Below are 19,902 nucleotides of genomic sequence, written 5' to 3' on the forward strand. Positions count from 1 at the left end.
CTGACACACAGTTCCACTAGTACTATAAAAATTCCCAGGTGACTCATAGTAAAATTCTACTTTGCCTTAAGAGGCATATTGTCTGTCGGATGTTCCAAAAGATAACATCAGCTGTACTTCCGCTGCAATAGACACCCTTTAAGTGCTTCATGTTCTGAACCATAAATGTTTGTGAAGTTTTTACGTGACAGCGTGTGCTGCTCAGTTTTAATTTAACTTAGTCACAAACACAACCTAGCTGTACTGAAAAGGAGCATGTTTTGTTACTGTGAATTAGGTTATTCGCAGATCTTCATCCAGTTGTGCATGCTTTGTTTTCAAATGCCTAAAAGTGAGGAAAACTTTAAGCTTGTTATTACATGCTATTAGCAGGGTCTTCCTTACAGACTTCAGGGGAAAAAATATTAAATAAGCGTACTCTTGAGCGAGAAGCCTGAACAGTGCTTTTTTTCTGACCAAGGTTCTCCAGATTTACAGTGTATGGCCTAAGATTAGTATTCTTGCTCCTTTTGCAAGAAACAGCACAAGAAAGAAAGAAAGCTTCCTGGCAAGTAATAGTCCCAGCTAAAGTAAACTTTGATTACACTGACAATAGGATCCGGAGTATTGACACACTTCAAGTCTTTCTGGTTGGCAAACTAGAAATTTTGGCTCAAAATCAGATCACATAGACTTTTCATATAATATCGGCATATGGCAAACGGCTTTAAATCCTGGAGGTACTCCTCCTGTTGGCATTACTTTGGGTTTTATTCGATTTGTCTTGACTTAGGGTGTAACACAAGGGGACTATACTCCCATGGAAGACAGCGAGGAGACTTCTCAGTCCCCACCAATAGATCTTCAGTCAGATCAGCAGAACACAACATCGTCCCAGGATGGCCAGGGCAAGAGAGATGATGTCATTGTTATCGACAGTGATGATGAAGAGGATGAGGATGAAGAAAACGATGGTGAAGCAGAAGTATGTGTGGCTGTTTTGTAAAATAAAAATGATATTTCTACACAGCATAAGTTGCTACTCGTTTGTTGCACATAAATTACAAGGGCTCTACAGTCCTTTTCAACAGTGTTTGATATTGGTTGTGGCTTGTTGTTGTTTTGCATTCCCTGTAAAAGTGTGTTTGATATTGGTTGTGGCTTGTTGTTGTTTTGCATTCCCTGTAAAAGTGTGTATTGCACATCTTAAAATGCCTTAGACTAGCAGAAGAGTACTTTTCCAAGCCAATAAGGCAGTTAACCTTAAACTCTTATCTTCCTCGGTGCACACCAAGAAAAAGAAGGCTGTGCATGTTTAAATATTCACTGTTCCCCTAAGCGTTAAATATTTACTACCTGAATCGGATATAGTTTGCAGAAAATTTAGAATGATATTTTGGTCCCCCTTCCCTTTTTTAAAATACAGTTCTTAATTATTATCAGGTACATAAGGGTCTGGAAGAGGGATCTAGAGTTGTGTAGGCTGAGTATGCCGTGGCTGCGGCCTAGCTCATGCCGCCATTAAAATGTATGAATTTGACTCAAATGCAGAAGGCAGCGACACTTTTGTACTCCCTGCTCTAATAGCATTTCCCCCTTGCACACCGCAACCGAGGGCCAAAACTTCTAAATCCCTGCTAATAATCCGCAACTCCATGCAAGAGCCCAGTCCTGTTTCATTACTCACACCGCGTCCCTTCATACAAGAAAGCAATTGATTCTGAACAAAATTTTAAAATGGGTCTGTTTAATTTCTCAAATGTTAATTGCTGCATTAGGAGTATGAAGACGAGGAAGAGGATGACGAGGATGATGAAGATGAAGACACAGGAATGGGAGATGAAGGTGATAGCAACGAAGGCACTGGGAGCGTCGATGGCAATGATGGATATGAAGCGGACGATGCAGAGGTAAAAACAGCAGGCAAAATTGTGTGTTTGGCGTTGAGCAGATAATTGTCATGTTATACTGACAGTGTGTCTAGTTTGATCCCGAGGAGAAAATGTTTCTCAAAGCGAATGGAAGACTGGAGGTAGTCGCGGGAATAGCAATGTAGGTTGTAGCTTGCTGGCTGGTTTAAAGCACAGCAGATAGTTTGTGAGGTTAAAAGGAGGGATTGTAAAATCTTAAAGAGAAAGTAATTTAAGAAGCTCTCAATACCTCAGATTTTTGGATGGTCTCTTTCAGGGAACTGATGGAATGGACCCCAGTACAGAAACGGAAGAGAGCATCGCTGGAGGGGAAAGCAGCCAGAGAGCAGCTGACTCTCAAAATTGTGGTATAGCTCATTTCACTGAATTCTGTGTTTCTGGGGTTGCGGGGGCAGAGGAAGGAAAGGAAGCAATGTGTTCTGTTGTAATTCCGCTTCGACAAAAAATCTGTCCTTTTCCCGGCTTCCCTTTTGCTGATAATGAACTGAAACAAAGTTCATTGCCGCAAACTGGGGTGGACTTTGGCCTTTCAGATTTCAGCGGTGCCCTGTGCCAAGCCAAAATTTGGCGCCTTTTGTTCTGTTAAATTCACTATGTCATAATTGCGACACCCTGCTCTGCATCCCACACCCCACCCCGGCTCTGTGCCCTGTGCAGCGGAATCAGTCATTGTGCCCTGTATCTTTTTTCTTTCTTGTTTAAAAGTTTGACTTCCTTCCCCCTCTTCTGGCAGTTCCTTAAATTTATTTTTCAATATCTTCTGCATATCCAAATTCATTTAATTTGCTCATTGAATTATCTACTTTAAATATATACTCCTATGAAACTGCAGGTTATTACAATAATCCTGCCAATGTTTTTATCCGTTTGCAAGTTATCTGTAAATATTCAAGAAACCATTTCCATTCTTTTATAAAAAGTTTGTTGTCTTGATTTCTTACCCTTCTGGTAACTTTCGCCATTTCTGCATATTCCATAAGTTTTTGTTACAGATAGGTAGCCGTGTTGGTCTGCCATAGTCAAAACAAAACAAATTCCTTCCAGTAGCACCTTAAAGACCAACTAAGTCAGTTCTTGGTATGAGCTTTCGTGTGCATGCACGAAGAAGTGTATCTGAAGAAGTGTGCATGCACACAAAAGCTCACAAAAGTGTGCATGCACACAAAAGCTCATACCTAGAACTACCATAAGTTTTTGTTTCCCTTTTTCCTTTGCTAGGACTTCTGCTTCTTTCCATTTTGGGGCAAGTAGAATTCTTGCTGCTGTAGTAGCATACATTAATAAATTTTTAGGTAGTTCTCTTCCTATAATACCCAAAAGAAAGCTTTTGGGGTTCTTTTACAAAGATTTATTTTGAACATCCTTTTCAATTCATTATACAAGACCACCACATATGATAAAAAGAACCTTCTTTCTCTTTACATTTCCAGCACTTGTTTGATTTAGATTTATACATTTTTGCCACTGTTAGAGATCAACAATATATCATTTTCATATAATTTTCTCTTAAACTGTAACATGCTGTAAATTTTATATCCATATTGCACAGTGCCTATATCCACTTCTGCAGCAAATGGATGAGTGAAAGGGCTAGAAATGGTTCGCTACAGAGTTTGGGGTTACGAATGCCTTTTTCTAAACGTATATTTCTTTATTACAAGGTGACGGGAGCACAGGCACAGCAGAGTCTACGTTTTCTCAGGAAAGCCCGAGGGAACAGCAGCCAACATCTGCTTCGGAGAGACAGACACCACGCCCACCTCGACCTCATCCCTTGCCCCCGCGGCTGACTATTCACGCTATTCCTGCTCCACCGCAGGAGCTGGGACCACCAGTACAGGTACGGAAACCACTTTGACGCTGAATTTTATTTTGTGCATTTGGCAAACTGTTCTTAGGTGGATCCTCTTCAGCTGAAATATGAGCATCTGTGGTGTTTATAAATTGCCATACCTGGATGTGTTTTATCTTGCCCTTAAAGCTGATAGTCGCTTTGTGCAGAAAGAGCAGTACAGTGATACCTCGGGTTACAGACGCTTCAGGTTACAGACTCTGCTAACCCAGAAATATTACCTCGGGTTAAGAACTTTGCTTCAGGATGAGAACAGAAATTGTGCTCCAGCAGTGTGGCGGCAGCGGGAGGCCCCGTTAGCTAAAGTAGTGTTTCAGGTTAAATACATTATCAGGTTAAGAACGGACCTCTGGAATGAATTAAGTTCTTAACCCGAGGTACCACTGTACAAGTGTTCAGGAATGCAACATCAACAAATTATTATTATTATTATTAATAATAATACCCCACCCATCTGGCTAGGTCTCCCCAGGCACTCTGGGTGGCTCCCAACAGAATATTAAAAACACGATAAAGCAACAAACATTAAAAGCTTCCCTAAACAGGGCTGCCTTCAGATGTCTTCTAAAAGTCAGATAGTTGTTTATTTCCTTGACATCTGATGGGAGGGCATTCCACAGGGTGGAAGGCCCCCTGCTTAGTGGTGGGTGGGTGTTTTGAAATTGTAACCCATTTAAACTAAAAAAACAAAAACAAAACCCAGCAAGAACAGCAGCTAAGAAACCTCATAGCATTTCTTCACAGTGGCAAGAGCAATGGTCTTTATTCTTTTCTTTTTTTAAAAAAAAAGTTAATCCAAGACAATTGATTATATAAGTGAACGGTCATGACTTTTAGGATTGTTGCTGTTTATAAAATAAGCTATCTTTTGTTTTAGAAGGGGGACAAGTATTGCAGTTACCGTATTTTTCGCCCCATAGGGGGCACCGGCCCATAGGGCGCACCTAGTTTTTTGGGGGGTGAAATAAAGAAAAAAAAATATTCCCCCCCCCCCAGGCCCCAGAACAGGTTGCTATCCGCAAGCCTAGGGAGCCCGACGGGAAGTCGCACTGGTCTCCCCAGGCTTGCAGATATCTGCCCGAAGCCTGGAGAGCGAGAGGGGTTGGTGCGCACCGACCCCTCTCGCTCTCCAGGCTTCAGCGAAAGCCTGCATTCACCCCATAGGACGCACACACATTTCCCCTTCATTTTTGGAGGGGAAAAAGTGCGTCCTATGGGGCGAAAAATACGGTACTTTCCCAGAGTCCTAGATTCTCTTTGCAAATGGCTCTGTATCTCCTAAGAGGAAGGTGCCGTTTGACTGCTGGGATGGCTCAGCCAGTAGAACATGAGACTCTTAATCTCAGGGTTGTGGGTTTGGGCAAAAGATTCCTGCATTACAGGGTTGTTGGACTAGGTGACTCTCATGGTCCCTTCCAACTCTACAATTCTACTGTATAAGAATGAAAGCAAACACAGGGCATGTTTGCCTGCCGTGTTTTTCCTTTTTCATGGTCTATGATGGTGAGCTCTTCTGCCACTCCTGATTGTTTTTATGTGGTGCCATCGGTATACTCTGGCACGCGGGTGGCGCTGTGGGTTAAACCACAGAGCCTAGGACTTGCCGATCAGAAGGTCAGCGGTTCGAATCCCCGCAACGGGGTGAGCTCCCGTTGCTTGGTCCCTGCTCCTGCCAACCTAGCAGTTTGAAAGCACATCAAAGTGCAAGTAGATAAATAGGTACCACTCTGGTAGGAAGGTAAACGGCGTTTCTGTGCGCTGCTCTGGTTCGCCAGAAGCGGCTTAGTCATGCTGGCCACATGACCGGCTGTATGCCGGCTCCCTCGGCCAGTAAAGCGAGATGAGCACCGCAACCCCAGAGTCGTCCACAACTTGGCTTAATGGTCAGGGGTCCCTTTACCTTTACTATCGGTATACTCAGTTTAAGGGGGGTGGTCATCAAAAGGGAATTTCAAGGAGCCAGCTATTAAGAGCTATTAAGAGCTTGGGGTGTATTTGGCCAGTGGCCCTGTGCGTTCCCCACCTAAATGTGTACTGAAGCGTTTGACATTTTCTTGGACGTACAGAGAATCCCAATGCCACGGAGGCAGTCTGTAGGACGTGGACTTCAGCTAACCCCTGGCATAGGTGGCATGGTAAGTAGTACAGTTTCTAAACATTTTCTGCTATGGGTACAATTGAAACTTCAGTTAATCAAGATTGTGTGGTGGACTGTTTCTATTATATGCAGGGAGCATTTTAGAGACAACTGAGTAGCCACATGGTAGCCTCCTGCCCTCAACAGAGCATGTTGAGAGTAATTAATAACAGAGTAATTAATAACAGAGCATGTTATTCAAATTAATAATCCAATTATTATTGTTCCTGCAGCCAATCAGAAGCTGTGCTTTGGTTTCTGAACATTTTGGAAGTCGAAGGGACTTCCGGAATGGATTCTGTTTGACTTCCAAGGTACGACTGTGGTTGTTGAGTTTGCTTGTCATTTTAATGTCTTATTCTTCAGCAGCAACACTTTTTTGATGATGAGGACAGGACTGTTCCAAGCACCCCAACATTGGTGGTACCTCATCGCACAGATGGATTTGCAGAAGCGATTCAGTAAGTGGCACCTTCAGTTACAAAGATGTACTATGTAAGTCAAAATACCAAAACAATTCCTGCCAGGGGCCTGGCCAGCAATTTTCTCTAAACATTCTTGGGCAGCTTTACTCTGTTTCCACAGCACAATACTTAATTTCACTGAAGTTTTGAAATAAAGGCTGCATGACCTCCTGTCATTGGATAATAGTATTCTTCAAGTGTTTAGAAATTCTCAGCATCTCTCCTCTTTTGAAGGATATGCATAAATTGGGTGGAAGAGGACTGGAAGAAGTTTAAAGACTACCTGCAGAAACATTGCAAAATTTATGAATGCTAAAATGATGTTGGATTTAAAAATAATATGGCATTAGTGATACAGGTTAGAAAGCTATGTAAAAAATGTAAATTGAAGAAGGGTGAAAGACTAAAAGTTATATTATGTCAAAAGTAAATAATATGTTGAAGGCGTTTAAACATAAGGAGGAAGGATTGGAGACATAATAGAATGATTTTAATAACTAGAAATGAGTCTTGAAAGAGGGTAAGGATTTGCTGTATCTGACTCGGTAAAGAGGAACACATAAAAGGGAGGCATGAGGAAGTCAAGAAAGAAAGTTTTGTAAACATGAATTTAAAAGCTGGAATTTTTATTTTTAATCTTTTCTTTTTTTGATGGATTTCTGTATTTTATTTTTTTTAATCTGTTTTATGTGACTGTTTTTGTTCTTCTTATTTTTGTGGTTGTTATGTTTTTTTCTTTTTTGTAAAAGCATATATATATATATATATATATGAGAAGGATATGCATAAATTGTTTAAATGTTGGCCCTTACCTGTAGGAAGACTCATATGGAAACACATCGCAGAAATGAGTTTTCTGCTCCAGCAAACCACTGCTGTGTGGTTCCTTTGTTTGTTCCTTTTCTTCTCCCCCATTTATCCCACTAAGGGGCAGCAAACTTATGATTGATAAACTGACTGCAACTTTTATTCTAGCTCCCCTCAGGTGGCTGGAGTTCCTAGATTCAGGTTTGGACCTATTGAAGATATGCCACAAACCTCGGGCCAGTCAGATCTTGGTCAGCTTGCATCGCAAGGAGGTACAAATATTCAGTCCTGTCTTTCTGTTTTATATTCAGTGGAGTTCTGGTTTGGTTCTTTGGTCCTTGAATATGTTTTTGTCTTTAAATTCCATTTTACAAGCAGAAAGTGGGTGCAAATTGTCTCTACTTCTTGCTTTTTTTGTATGAAAGGGACACTATGTGCTTTGAATCTCAATCATACAACTTGGGTTGGCTGTGCCTCCATGTGAGGCAGGAAAATCACCTTAAAACTCTACTCAAGGTGCACAGAACTACCTGGGAGGTTCTTTAGTATCTGGCCAGTACCATATAAAAAACAAACTGGTTCAGATGATTCACTACTTTGGTGGCTAGATACTATTCTGTTGAAGCTCCCTCAGTTTGTTGTCGTTGTTTAGTCGTGTCCTACTCTTCGTGACCAGAGCACACCAGGCACTCCTGCCTTCCACTGCCTCCCACAGTTTGGTCAAACTCATGTTAGTAGCTTTGAAAACACTGTTCAACCATCTCGTCCTCTGTTGTCCCCTTCTCTTTGTGCCCTCCATCTTTCCCAACATCAGGGTCTTTTCCAGGGAGTCTTCTCTTCTCATGAGGTGGCCAAAGTATTGGAGCCTCAGCTTCACGATCTGTCCTTCCAGTGAGCACTCAGGGCTGATTTCCTTCAGAATGGATAGGTTTGACCTTCTTGCAGTCCATGGGACTCTCAAGAGTCTCCTCCAGCACCATAATTCAAAAGCATCAATTCTTTGGCGATCAGCCTTCTTTATGGTCCAGCTCTCACTTCCATACATCACTACTGGGAATCTCAGTTTAACTTCTCTCAAATTGCTTGCAGGTTTGGGAATGTATGAAACACCACTCTTCCTCGCCCATGAAGAAGAATCAGGAGGTCGCAGTGTCCCAACAACTCCACTTCAGGTTGCGGCACCTGGTGAGTTTTGGGGATTTCCCTCATATCTTGATTCTACAGCTTTGAGCATATAATGGTTGATAACATGGGTACTCTCTTGTTCCGATAGTCTTCCTGAAAATGCAGCTTTATTGGGAACTGATCAGGTTGGTTGGTTGGTTGGTTTTACTGTACAGCTGCTTATTTAAGAAATGCATATACACTGGTACCTCAGGTTACAGATGCTTCAGGTTACATACGCTTCTGGTTACAGACTCCGCTAACCCAGAAATAGTACCTCAGGTTAAGAACTTTGCTTCAGGATGAGAACAAAAATCGCACGATGGCGGTGCGGCAGCAGCAGGTGGCCCCATTAGCTAAAGTGGTGCTTCAGGTTAAGAACAGTTTCAGGTTAAGAACGGACCTCCGGAACGAATTAAGTACTTAACCCGAGGTACCACTGTAGTTATGCTTTTAACTTCCTCCTAAAAATGCCTTTTGTGTGGTTCCCAGGTAAGAGTTCAGGGCCAGCCCTCTTTCAAGAAATTGGTTGTAAGCAGGGAGGCAAGAATTCATAATGCAATACTCACAATATAAAGCAGGGTTAGCCAACACCACACTCTTCAGATGCTGGATTCCAGCTTTTAATGCTAGCCCCAGCTAGCACAGCCCAATGATCAGGGGTGATGGGAGTCATACATATGGAGGGCGTCATGTTAGCTATGTCCGATATTAAATGCAGGCAACTCCCAGTTTATGTGTGTGCTAACTTTCTGAGGCACCACACAGTTATGTGAAATCGTGCATTTTTGAAACAGCATTGGGAAAGCCTGCAAACACTCTGGAAACCCTTTACAGAACCAGTAGCACTTACCAGATGTCCAAAGTTCGATGCAAGGGCTCCTGGGGTTGCACTTGCAAAGGCTCGTGGGATTGCTAGGCACTATTTTTTGCCCTTTCCGGGCTCCTTTAGGACTGTTCTTTCCATGTTTAAAGTCACTTCCCGGTTCGGCACGTGCTGTCACATGCCAATTGGACACACATAGATTGCTTGTCGCCTCTCTGTCAAATGGTCTGGAAGGGGGGGGGGACCCTGGAGAGGCTGAGTAGCATAAACAAAGGCCCACTTGCACCTCTGGTCTCATCACAACTTCCTCTGTCCTCATTAATGTCCCCTTTGAGCTCGGGGAGGGTCTCCTTGTGAGCCACAAGGACTCTCCAGCTCTCTCCTGCCATTTCCAGCTTTGAATTATTATTTTTTCCCGGCGCCACGCCTAAGTGGGGGGACACCTGTATAACAATCTTGGCTACAAAGTGTAATACCGTAGTAATAATAATACTAATATACATTACAGTGGTCTTGAACAAAAAAATCCTTGCCACAACCTCAGCACCAGGATAGTCTTTTTTTAAAAAAACAAAACAACTAAATGTGCGGTCACAGAACAATCTGAGAATGTGATGGCTTATGGCCACATGCATAGATGCAAGGAAAGCATGAGAGGTTTCTAGGGATCAAAGACTCCAGTCTTCTCTGGGATTTTGGTGTCTCCCCACGTCCCAATATATTTCTCTCAAATCATGTTTCTATACGTTATTCCACGATCCAAAACTGCCTCCCCCCACCTGCCACACAAACATAAAGTTCTACAAAGCCATACCTGCATGCAACATGAGACTCCCAAAGCCAAACATCCCACCAGCCGTATAATACTGTGACCTAACGGATCAGGTTATGGCAGGCTTTACAACCAGGCCTGTACTAACGTGAAGTGTGCTAGTTGTGAAATACAACATGTGATTTAAAAAAATTACGAAGATATGTGTATCCCACTTGAGGTTCTATTCATTCCAAAGCAAATGTGTTATTTCCCGCATTCACAATTTTTTTTTGGGGGGGGGCGGCGACGTATCATCCAAGTGTTAGATGGTTCTAGTTTATTCTCTAATCTTTGTTTCAAGTGTCTGTGTTTACTGAAAGCTCCACTGCTGATGCTTCTGAACATGCTTCCCAGTCTGTCCCAATGGTTACAACATCCACTGGTAACTTATCGACCACTTCAGAATCTGGTACAGGTGATGATGGCGATGAAGTTTTTGTAGAGGCAGAGTCAGAAGGGTAAGCTCAACCATTCAGTTAAGACGATTCTGCACGTTGCGTCTGGCTTGAATGTAATCTTATTGAAATGCCTTTCTCCACATCAATATGTTATCTTTTTTTAAAAAAAAATACATTCAATATTTTTTGTCCTAAATGAAAACCTCTAAATTAAGTCAAACTGCGACCTAGGAGGCTAGCTTTAAATCCTCACTGGTTATTGTAAGGGTAACGGAAATCATGTATGTAAAGCTTTTTGAACTACAGTGGAACCTTGGTTGTCGAACGTATTCCATTCTGGAAGTACATTTGACTTCTGAAACGTTCGAAAACCAAGGCGCGGCTTCTGATTGGCGCAGGTGCCCCGGAAACAATAGCTGACAACTGCATCAGACGTTTGGCCTCCAAAAAACGTTGGAAAACAAACACTTATTTCCAGGTTTTCGGCAATCAGGAGCCAAAATGTTAGAGTACCAAGGCATTCGAGAACCAAGGTTCCACTGTACTATATAAATGTTCAGCATTGTGACTTTGTATGATGAACTGGTATTTCTGTTCCCTCATTTGCAAGGGGAGGTTTTAACTTCGCATTTGAACTGCTTTCAGGCTGCAGTCCTTAAATGGGGTTGCCAGGGCAAGAGAGATAATTGCTTCCATCTGTATTCCATTACCTCATGGCATGATTCTCAAAAATGCAGTCAAAAATGGCAGTCAAACTGGTCTTGTTTGATTTGGGTATCGTTTGGCATTAAAGATGTTAAAATGTATAGGCTGCTCAAATTGAGAAGTGTAAGAAACTATTTAGGGACGCGGGTGGCGCTGTGGGTAAAACCTCAGTGCCTAGGACTTGCCGATCGTATGGTCGGCGGTTCGAATCCCAGCGGCGGGGTGAGCTCCCGTCTTTCGGTCCCAGCTCCTGCCCACCTAGCAGTTCGAAAGCACCCCTAAGTGCAAGTAGGTAAATAGGTACCGCTTTATATAGCGGGAAGGTAAACGGCATTTCCGTGTGCTGCGCTGGTGCTGGCTCGCCAGAGCAGCTTCGTCACGCTGGCCACATGACCCGGAAGTGTCTTCGGACAGCGCTGGCTCCCAGCCTCTTAAGCGAGATGAGCGCGCAATCCTAGAGTCGGACACGACTGGCCCGTACGGGCAGGGGTACCTTTACCTTTACCTTTAAGAAACTATTTGGCAGCAATAGTAAGCAGTCAGAAACATTTTTAAAAAAACACACACCAAATATCATGTTTCTTTGGGTATTGCTAATACTTGACAGCTGTGCACTGCTTTTTTCATCAATAATGTGTGGTCTTCAGTGCTGTTGTTGATAGATGAGCTCAATAATTTCCCTGCCAAGCTTTCAGATAGAGGTTTTTTTGGAAGCAGCAGTTCTTGCAAACATACCGTAAATATTTTTTGCGAGTGACACGTGCTAGATTTTTATTGGGTGCAATTCATCTTGAACACCTTCGATATCATGAACACCAGCAAAATAGTTGGAGGAACAAATGTAACTGCAGAAAACCAGTAACAGAATATACCCAAGAGCGGACCTTTGAACGTTGCTGTGATTCCAACGTCACACACTGAAACCTTCATTCAGCCCACTGAAAAAGCTGGAATGCCACACATTTTGTAAGACTCTAGTGTGGGATGCGGGTGGCGCTGTGGGTAAAACCGCAGTGCCTAGGACTTGCCGATCGTATGGTCAGCGGTTCGAATCCCCGCGGCGGGGTGAGCTCCCGTCTTTCGGTCCCAGCTCCTGCCCACCTAGCAGTTCAAAAGCACCCCTAAGTGCAAGTAGATAAATAGGTACCGCTTTATATAGCGGGAAGGTAAACGGCATTTCCGTGTGCTGCGCTGGTGCTGGCTCACCAGAGCAGCTTCATCACGCTGGCCATGTGACCTGGAAGTGTCTTCGGACAGCGCTGGCTCCCGGCCTCTTAAACGAGATGAGCGTGTAACCCTAGAGTCAGTCACGACTGGCCCTGACGGGCAGGGGTACCTTTACTTTAGTGTGAACAAGACACAGAACTCAGCATTTGGCTATGAAAAAGCTGAAGTTACACAGGTAGCAGGAGGCTCAGTTCTTAATGCCAGGATCCTTATCAAATTCTCCCTTCACATATACATCCCTGATATTTCCTGATACATAGATACTGAATTTCTAGAGATTTCATCACTGAATCTTTGTCACCTTGTACCATTGCTAGTTAGTAAGCAGGATGCGCTTTCAGATTAAATAAAAGAGCTAGAAAGAGAGTTCACTTCTGTTCTTGGTCATGTCAAAACCCTTAACTGTTGAAAGAAGTTTGGAGATGGGGAACTCTGCTACACAATTTCCTGTGCCATCTTGAGGTTTTGACTAGCAGATTCCTTGTGTGTCTCCCATTTTCCTTTAGAATTACTTCAGAGGTTGGTCTAGAAATAGACAGCCAGCAGGAAGAAGAATCATCTCAAGCTCCTGACGAGTCAGATCTCCCATCCACAAGTCAAGATCCTCCTTCTAGTTCATCTGCAGGTAGGGTTCGGTTCCATCAAATCTCAGTGGATCAGGGTTTCTCAAAAACTTGGGTCTCCAGCTGTTTTGGGACTACAGCTCCCATCATCCCTAGCTAGCAGGGTCAGTGATCAGAGATAATGGAAATAGTCCAAAAACAGACTCAAGTTTGGGAAACCCTAGTCTGGATAAAGTACTGTTGACCTTTCACTGATAGAGGGCTGCCAGATTAGGATAGTTAAACCCCCCAAGTTTGGTTCTTTTCTGTTTGATCTTCATTAATTTCCTTGTTACTATTTTGTCTGCATCCATGGAGGAGAAACCATGGTCTGTTCAGTATGTGGAAGGAGGACATTCATCTGATCTTTCTAAGTGATAGAAAGGAGATCCAGATAAATATTTCAGGTTAAAATGTCTAAATATCAGTGTAGAACACAGCCTAGGTCCTCAAACCTTTGACCAGTAATTCTCCATCCTTCTGACCAAGCGATGTGCTTATAATTTTAAGCAACACCAGGAGTCTTTTGCTTTCTATTACTTTCAGTAAAGATCCTGAACACAGGCACCTGTGTGTGTTGTTGATTAATACTGGAGTACAGCCAAACCCCCATTTGCACCCCCACCCCTGTTACACCCCGTTTGGGGGCCACTTCCAGGTCCGCAGTGATGAGCATGTGGACGTCAGTTGGATGCACATAAAACGGTCACTGCTAGCCGTTAGCTAGCTAGCAGCATGTAGAAGGTTGAGAGCCAATTTTTTACTTTTTCCAGTTAGATATTTTATTTGCCCTCGCAGATTTGAAGTATAAAACTGAAGGTAACAGCTTGCATATTGAAAATCAGCCATGATTACACTTAGCTTGCATGACAAAGTCAAATGACAGCCATGGCCTTACATACTGTTTCCTTTTCAGACACAAGCAGTAATCATCCAAAGCCTTTCCGGCGAGTTAGACTTCAGCCGACAACATTAAGAACTGGCCGTCAGTTTAACAGACAGAGGGGTAGGTGTCCTTCATCTCTTGCACAGATGTGTTAAACTCTATAGGATTGCAAATAAGTGTATGTATTGCATAGTATTGCAGCCACCAAAACATGCAAGGGGGCTTGTAGACATTGAATAATGAGGATTATTCACCCCAGAGACTTTAGAATATATATCAGCTAAGGTACTTGATTGTCTTAAAAGGAAAATAGCATAATTTAAAGTTGATCTAGTGCTGCAATGTGGCATTCTTATAAAGCAGTGGTTCTCAAAGGGTCTGGCGATGGCAAGTATGGCAGGAAGATTCAAGGACAATCAAAGAAACATTTAAACTTTTCAGTGTAGTGTATCAAAAGCATTATTATTATTTATTTGCAGATCTGGATAGATATCTTTTCAAAATGAGAGCAAGAGCATCAGGTGATACTGAGGGTGATCCTAGTTGTGTTTTCCAATGTATTGCTTATCAATTAAAAATTAGGTGTGGCAAGAGCAATTTTTTATTCTGAAAGTGTGGCCCAGAGATTCAAGTTTGAGAACCGCCGTTATAAAGGGATGCAAGTGGCAGTAGCTAGCAACAAATAAATATAAGAAACTCCTCAGTCGAATTTAGATCTCAAAAAGAAATGAGAATCTGAAAGCTCATGCTAAAGAAATAAAAAGAATTAAAGATCTTGTCAGAGGCAGTGTATTAATTCCAAGTAATCAATTGTTAGTATCAATCTGCCAGTCAGTACAGAGTGAACTGTTTCCATAGCCATTAGGCAGGAGTAAATCTAGTTGTCATAACGATTTCAAGGAACTAGAAAGTATTTCTGGCACAGCTTTCTGTTTCTGAATTGGTTAAAATAGGTGTAAATACTAGATTATGTATGGAGTGCTTATTCCTTCTGGCTACAGGGATGCCACTCTGTACCCCCACGTTACTCTCCCAAAAGACTTGTGGTGGGCAAGCTTTGAAAGAATCCTTTAAAACTGATATTAACATAGTTAATAGCTAATAGCAGTTAATTGAAACAAAAGTATATATTAATACTCTTCCTTTCCCTTTGCAGGTGTAACTCCTGGTGGCAGAGGAGGCCTGAACAGAGGCAATATTAATTAAAGCTCAGTAGAAATTAAAACAGTGTATACTGTCTGTCTAGTCTTGCTCTTACTTGCATTTGTGTAATGGCTGGCAAGCTTGAAGCAGGTTTTTTGTTTGTTTTCAATTTGGATCGATGTATGGATATTTCATTATGTCTTTTATTAATAAAAACTAGAGGAAATTGTCAAACGCAATGGTGTCTCTGTTTCAGCTCTTGGAGGCTCCAAATCACTCTAAAGGACACTTGTACCAGGCTCCGGACACAGTCTGCCCAGTCTGTAGTGTGACTGGTCTTGCTATTCTGCTGCCCACGTCCACGCTGTAGTATTGATCTGTAAGGAGGGGAAATAAAGATAAGAGTCTCATTCAAGTCTCACAAGCAGGAAATCTTGACATAAATGTGAATCCCTACTATCCACTGTGACATGGATGGTGCTGTGGGACGTGGGTGGCGCTGTGGGTTAAACCACAGAGCCTAGGACTTGCCAATCAGAAGGTCAGCGGTTTGAATCCCCGTGACAGGGTTAGCTCCCATTGTTTGGTCCCTGCTCCTGCCAACCTAGCAGTTCGAAAGCACGTCAAAATGCAAGTAGATAAATAGGTACCGCTCCGGTGGGAAGGTAAACGGCGTTTCCGTGCGCTGCTCTGGTTCGCCAGAAGCGGCTTAGTCATGCTGGCCACATGACCCGGAAGCTGTATGCCAGCTCCCTCGGCCAATAAAGCGAGATGAGCGCCACAACCCTAGAGTCGGTCACGACTGGACCTAATGGTCAGGGGTCCCTTTACCTTTACTATCCACTGTCCTGAAGCGGAGGGCAGATTCTATTGCAAATGCACATTTCCTCAGACCTGTTGGTTAGTACTGTAGCCTTAAACCAAGCGCCACCAAACCTTTTGGGTCTGTGGGCACATTTGGAATTTTGACTGTGCATCGTGGGCACCACCTCTGCACCCCTGAGAAAAAAATGTGCACTCAGCCACAAACGCCCTTCATTTTTCCAAGAGGTCTGTGTAAAACTCAGATCCAAAGTCCTCTTGAATTTTCATGATTTTACACCAAATTACCAGAAAGACACAATGTGAACCAAAAAATAATGGTTGCAGCAATTGCTAGCAACCTTAGAAACATTGGTCCAAGATGCACAAATCCTGGGTCTTTATGATTTTTCAAGAAGAGGACAACCAAACCACAGAACGCGGAGATGACCTGTGTTCTGATGGTGCTTTTGAGGGGATCCCTTGTAAAAATTAGGATGGGAAAAGGCAAGTAGCATATGTCTGTTTTGTTACTGAACTGAACTGAGGTACAAAATTAATTTGTAAAAAGCAGCCTTAGATATTTTCCCGTCTTGGTGGCGGCAGTAGTGATGTTTTAGCTTCAACATACCTTTAGAAAAAGCGTAGTAATCATAACCATCTGGCTTCTGATCATTTGGAACCGATATAACAGAATTCAATTCTTTTGGGAATCCTCTCCAGTATGAGGCAACTTTGACCTCTGGCTGCAAGACTCCTGCAAAAACAAAAGGAAACATTAGGAAAGAGAGGATATCAAATCACTGACGTGTTTATAACCACTGGGCATGTAACACATGAAACAAAGGCATAGGTTGCTTTTACATATATATACAGTGGTGCCTCGCAAGATGAAATTAATCCGTTCCGCGAGTCTCTTCGTCTAGCGGTTTTTTCGTCTTGCAAAGCAAGCCCATTGACGGCTTAGCGGATTAGCGCTATTAGCGTTTTAGCGGCGCTTAGCGGATCAGCTGATAAGCGGCTTAGAAAAGGGGGGGGCGGAAAAAAAACCCGCAGGAACTCGCAAGACATTTTCGTCTTGCGAAGCAAGCCCATAGGGAAATTCGTTTTGCGAAGCGCCTCCAAAACGGAAAACCCTTTCGTCTAGCGGGTTTTCCGTCTTGCGAGGCGTTCGTCTTGCGGGGCACCACTGTAAATATTCCCCCAAAAATAGTGTAGATGGGGAAAATCCATCCTTTATAGCAGGGATGTCCAACCAGTCAATCGCTAGCTGATTTCCGTTGCTGCCCCCTCGTTTCCTTCAGTCGCGCAGGATCGCTAAACCGGAAGACAGAGTTAGCACTGACTGGCTTTTGTTTTGGTGAGCTCCACACCTCCAACATTTCCCCCTAAAAAAAGCTTGACAACTCTGAACTCCTCCCCCCCCCCCCAAAAAAAAATGATCACTCATATTTTTTTCCTGGGAGCATCTCACAGTCTCTTGGGAGTTGGACGTCCTGCTATATAGCATGCATAGGCTAACTCGACCCTCCAGATGTTTTGGGACTACAATTCCCATCATCCCTGACCACTGGTCCTGCTAGCTAGGGATCATGGGAGTTGTAGGCCAAAAACATCTGGAGGGCTGAGTTTGCCTATGCCTGTTATATAGTGTTTGAAACAGCTATACTGCAATCATGCACACAGACCACTTTATTTTTAATTCCACATGATTTAAACATCCCCACTGCTTGATTGTAGACTATTAACAGTACAAGACGGTGAACATACCAGTTGGCTGGTGCCTGAACTGAACAACCGGGCGATGCTGGACTCTGACGGTCCGGAGAATTTGAGCCGGTCTTACTGAACGTTCAAAGCGCCTCCGCCTTTTCCTGATCACAGCTTTTGGTTTGTAAGCCGGATAGTTCACAGTCACCACTTTCTTTTTGCTGCATTTCTTCGTTCCTCCTTGTTTGTAGGTATATTGCTGGAGGTTGCCGCCTAAATCAGATATGATTGTATCGATGAAAGTATTTGAAGGTACAACGCAAGAAACGATACCCACCACACTGTTACAGGTTCAGATCCCCAGATAGGGAGGCCTGGCCCTGGACCCCACAAAACTACAATTGCCAGCACCCTGGAAAGAGGTGGTGGTAAAATCTTTTCCCCGGTGGGAAAGACTCCCTTCAAGGAGGCAGATTCTCCTTTATTGGGGGTTTCTAAGTAGAGGTCTCGTGCAAACCTAGCAGTTTGAAAGCCCGTCAAAGTGCAAGTAGATAAATAGGTACCGCTCCGGCGGGAAGGTAAACGGCGTTTCCGTGCGCTGCTCTGGTTCTCCAGAAGCGGCTTAGTCATGCTGGCCACATGACCTGGAAGCTGTAGGCCGGCTCCCTCAGCCAATAAAGCGAGATGAGCGCCACAACCCCAGCGTCGGCCACAACTGGACCTAATGGTCAGGGGTCCCTTTACCTTTACCTAAGTAGAGGTCAGATGGCCACCTGTCAGGAACTCACTGGCCCTTGGGATCCCTTACAACTCTATGATTCTGATTCAGAACATTAGATCAATCGTGATGTTAGTATAAAATAATGAATAAATTAACATGTCCAATTGTACAGTCTGCACTGACGTCACAACTGACATGTCCAAAACTCAGTACAGTATTTTTCCATATATAAAAAATTGTGTCAGAAATTGGGGGTGTCTTATACATGGATACATCTCCCCCCATTTTCTTAAATCAGAGTCCCACAAAATAGGGGACGTCTTATTGACGGAAAAATGCGGTATATTCTTTTTTTATCTCCTGAACTAGGATTGCAGTTTAGTTAATCAGATGTTAAGGCTTTTTTTTCTCCCCCCCCCCATTCTTTTATTTATATTTTATACATTTATTTACATTTATTTACATTTTGTACATTCTTTTTTCAAAAAATAATTATTTTGACAAAAGTAATAATCATAAATAAATAAGAATAAAAATGTGCACCCCACCCCCAAGACCATTATCCAGCCTCCCAGAATTTCAACACCTCTTGTGATGGTTGGACCCCTTTCAGTTTTAACAGTACAAATTCTACAAACACCCTCCATATTTCCTCAAAATCATTGCTCCTCCATGTTCCCTGTATTACCTTAATGGCACATGTTAACTTACATTAATAGCTATATCCCACACCTCTTTATACCATTTTTCCATTTTATATTTTGCTTGCCCCTTCCCCTTCCTAGCTATCATCATTAGTGCAGCTGTCAATAAATTTGTGAGCAAGTCCTTCGTAGCCTGTGAAGCTTTCACCCCATCATCATAAATTGATAATAATGCTACTTCTGGACTTTTGGTCAGCTTTAACCCAGTGATTTCTGTTACCTCCTTAAACACCCTTTGCCAAAAAAAGTTTACCTTTTGTTTCAGTTTTTACAGATTAGCAATGTTTAATATATAAAATATAAAATCGCTTGTTAGTCCTACACAGAGCAGATCCTTTGAAAATAATAAACACAATTAACTTGGGTCCATTAATTTCAATGGGTTTACAATGTGTATAATGTTATAGTATACCAACCAAAATATTTTAAAGCTTTTGATCAATTAAAGTGTCCCTTATCAATTAGGCAGCAGATAGTTTTAAAGCTACCTTTTTAATACAAGTATTTACAAGTCCAGTAATAGTCTCCATCTTAGAAGAATGTCTCCATCTACAGAATATTTCTTCCAAGGTATGCTTTTGCCTCCCCTTTCAAAACTCTTATTTCTCTTGTAAATTTATATAGATGTAATTGAGAAAAAATGTCTTTGTTTCAGTGCCAGCTGCAATATCAGCCATCGATCCAAGACCACACAATGCACTGTACTGTATATCTGATAAATAATTTAGTTTTGTGATGAATGTTCAAAATTGGTATTCTTTTTAACCAAGAATATCCAAGGGATGTGGGTGGCGCTGTGGTCTAAACCACTGAGCCTCTTGGGCTTGCCGATCAGAAGGTCGGCGGTTTGAATCCCCGCGACGGGATGAGCTTCCATTGCTCGGTCCCTGCTCCTGCCAACCTAGCAGTTCGAAAGCATGTCAAAGTGCAGGTAAGATAAATAGGTACCGCTCCGATGGGAAGGCAAACGGCGTTTTTGTGCGCTGCTCTGGTTCGCCAGAAGCGGCCACATGACCCGGAAGCTGTACGCC

The 19,902-nt window shown here is 42.8% G+C and overlaps 2 protein-coding genes across 11 annotated transcripts in view; one reads left to right on the forward strand and one right to left on the reverse strand.

Annotated features, from left to right (window-relative positions):
* Positions 1 to 15,169, forward strand: part of TPR (translocated promoter region, nuclear basket protein) — a 59,121-nt gene extending 43,952 nt beyond the window's left edge. The window contains exons 39-50 of one of the 2 annotated variants that reach the window (XM_081865622.1): positions 773 to 964; positions 1,758 to 1,889; positions 2,167 to 2,257; positions 3,572 to 3,750; positions 5,829 to 5,897; positions 6,266 to 6,360; positions 7,339 to 7,442; positions 8,260 to 8,355; positions 10,276 to 10,432; positions 12,811 to 12,929; positions 13,823 to 13,912; positions 14,949 to 15,169. In XM_081865622.1, the coding sequence (XP_081721748.1) occupies positions 773 to 964; positions 1,758 to 1,889; positions 2,167 to 2,257; positions 3,572 to 3,750; positions 5,829 to 5,897; positions 6,266 to 6,360; positions 7,339 to 7,442; positions 8,260 to 8,355; positions 10,276 to 10,432; positions 12,811 to 12,929; positions 13,823 to 13,912; positions 14,949 to 14,998 (1,374 nt within the window). In that variant the 3' untranslated portion in view covers positions 14,999 to 15,169. The remainder of the gene's footprint in view (positions 1 to 772; positions 965 to 1,757; positions 1,890 to 2,166; positions 2,258 to 3,571; positions 3,751 to 5,828; positions 5,898 to 6,265; positions 6,361 to 7,338; positions 7,443 to 8,259; positions 8,356 to 10,275; positions 10,433 to 12,810; positions 12,930 to 13,822; positions 13,913 to 14,948) is intronic. The other variant, XM_081865623.1, reaches the window with a different exon arrangement.
* An 11-nt stretch (positions 15,170 to 15,180) lies between these two features.
* PRG4 (proteoglycan 4) overlaps positions 15,181 to 19,902 on the reverse strand; it is a 40,659-nt gene continuing 35,937 nt past the window's right edge. For all 9 annotated transcript variants that reach the window (XM_081865651.1, XM_081865650.1, XM_081865649.1 and 6 more), the window contains 3 exons: positions 17,507 to 17,719; positions 16,368 to 16,493; positions 15,181 to 15,312 (listed from right to left, as the gene is read on the reverse strand). In XM_081865651.1, coding sequence (XP_081721777.1) covers positions 15,209 to 15,312; positions 16,368 to 16,493; positions 17,507 to 17,719 — 443 coding nt within the window. In that variant the 3' untranslated portion in view covers positions 15,181 to 15,208. The remainder of the gene's footprint in view (positions 15,313 to 16,367; positions 16,494 to 17,506; positions 17,720 to 19,902) is intronic.

The sequence above is a fragment of the Podarcis erhardii genome (assembly GCF_964252035.2).
Source record: "Podarcis erhardii genome assembly, chromosome: 6".
Lineage (NCBI taxonomy): Eukaryota > Metazoa > Chordata > Lepidosauria > Squamata > Lacertidae > Podarcis > Podarcis erhardii.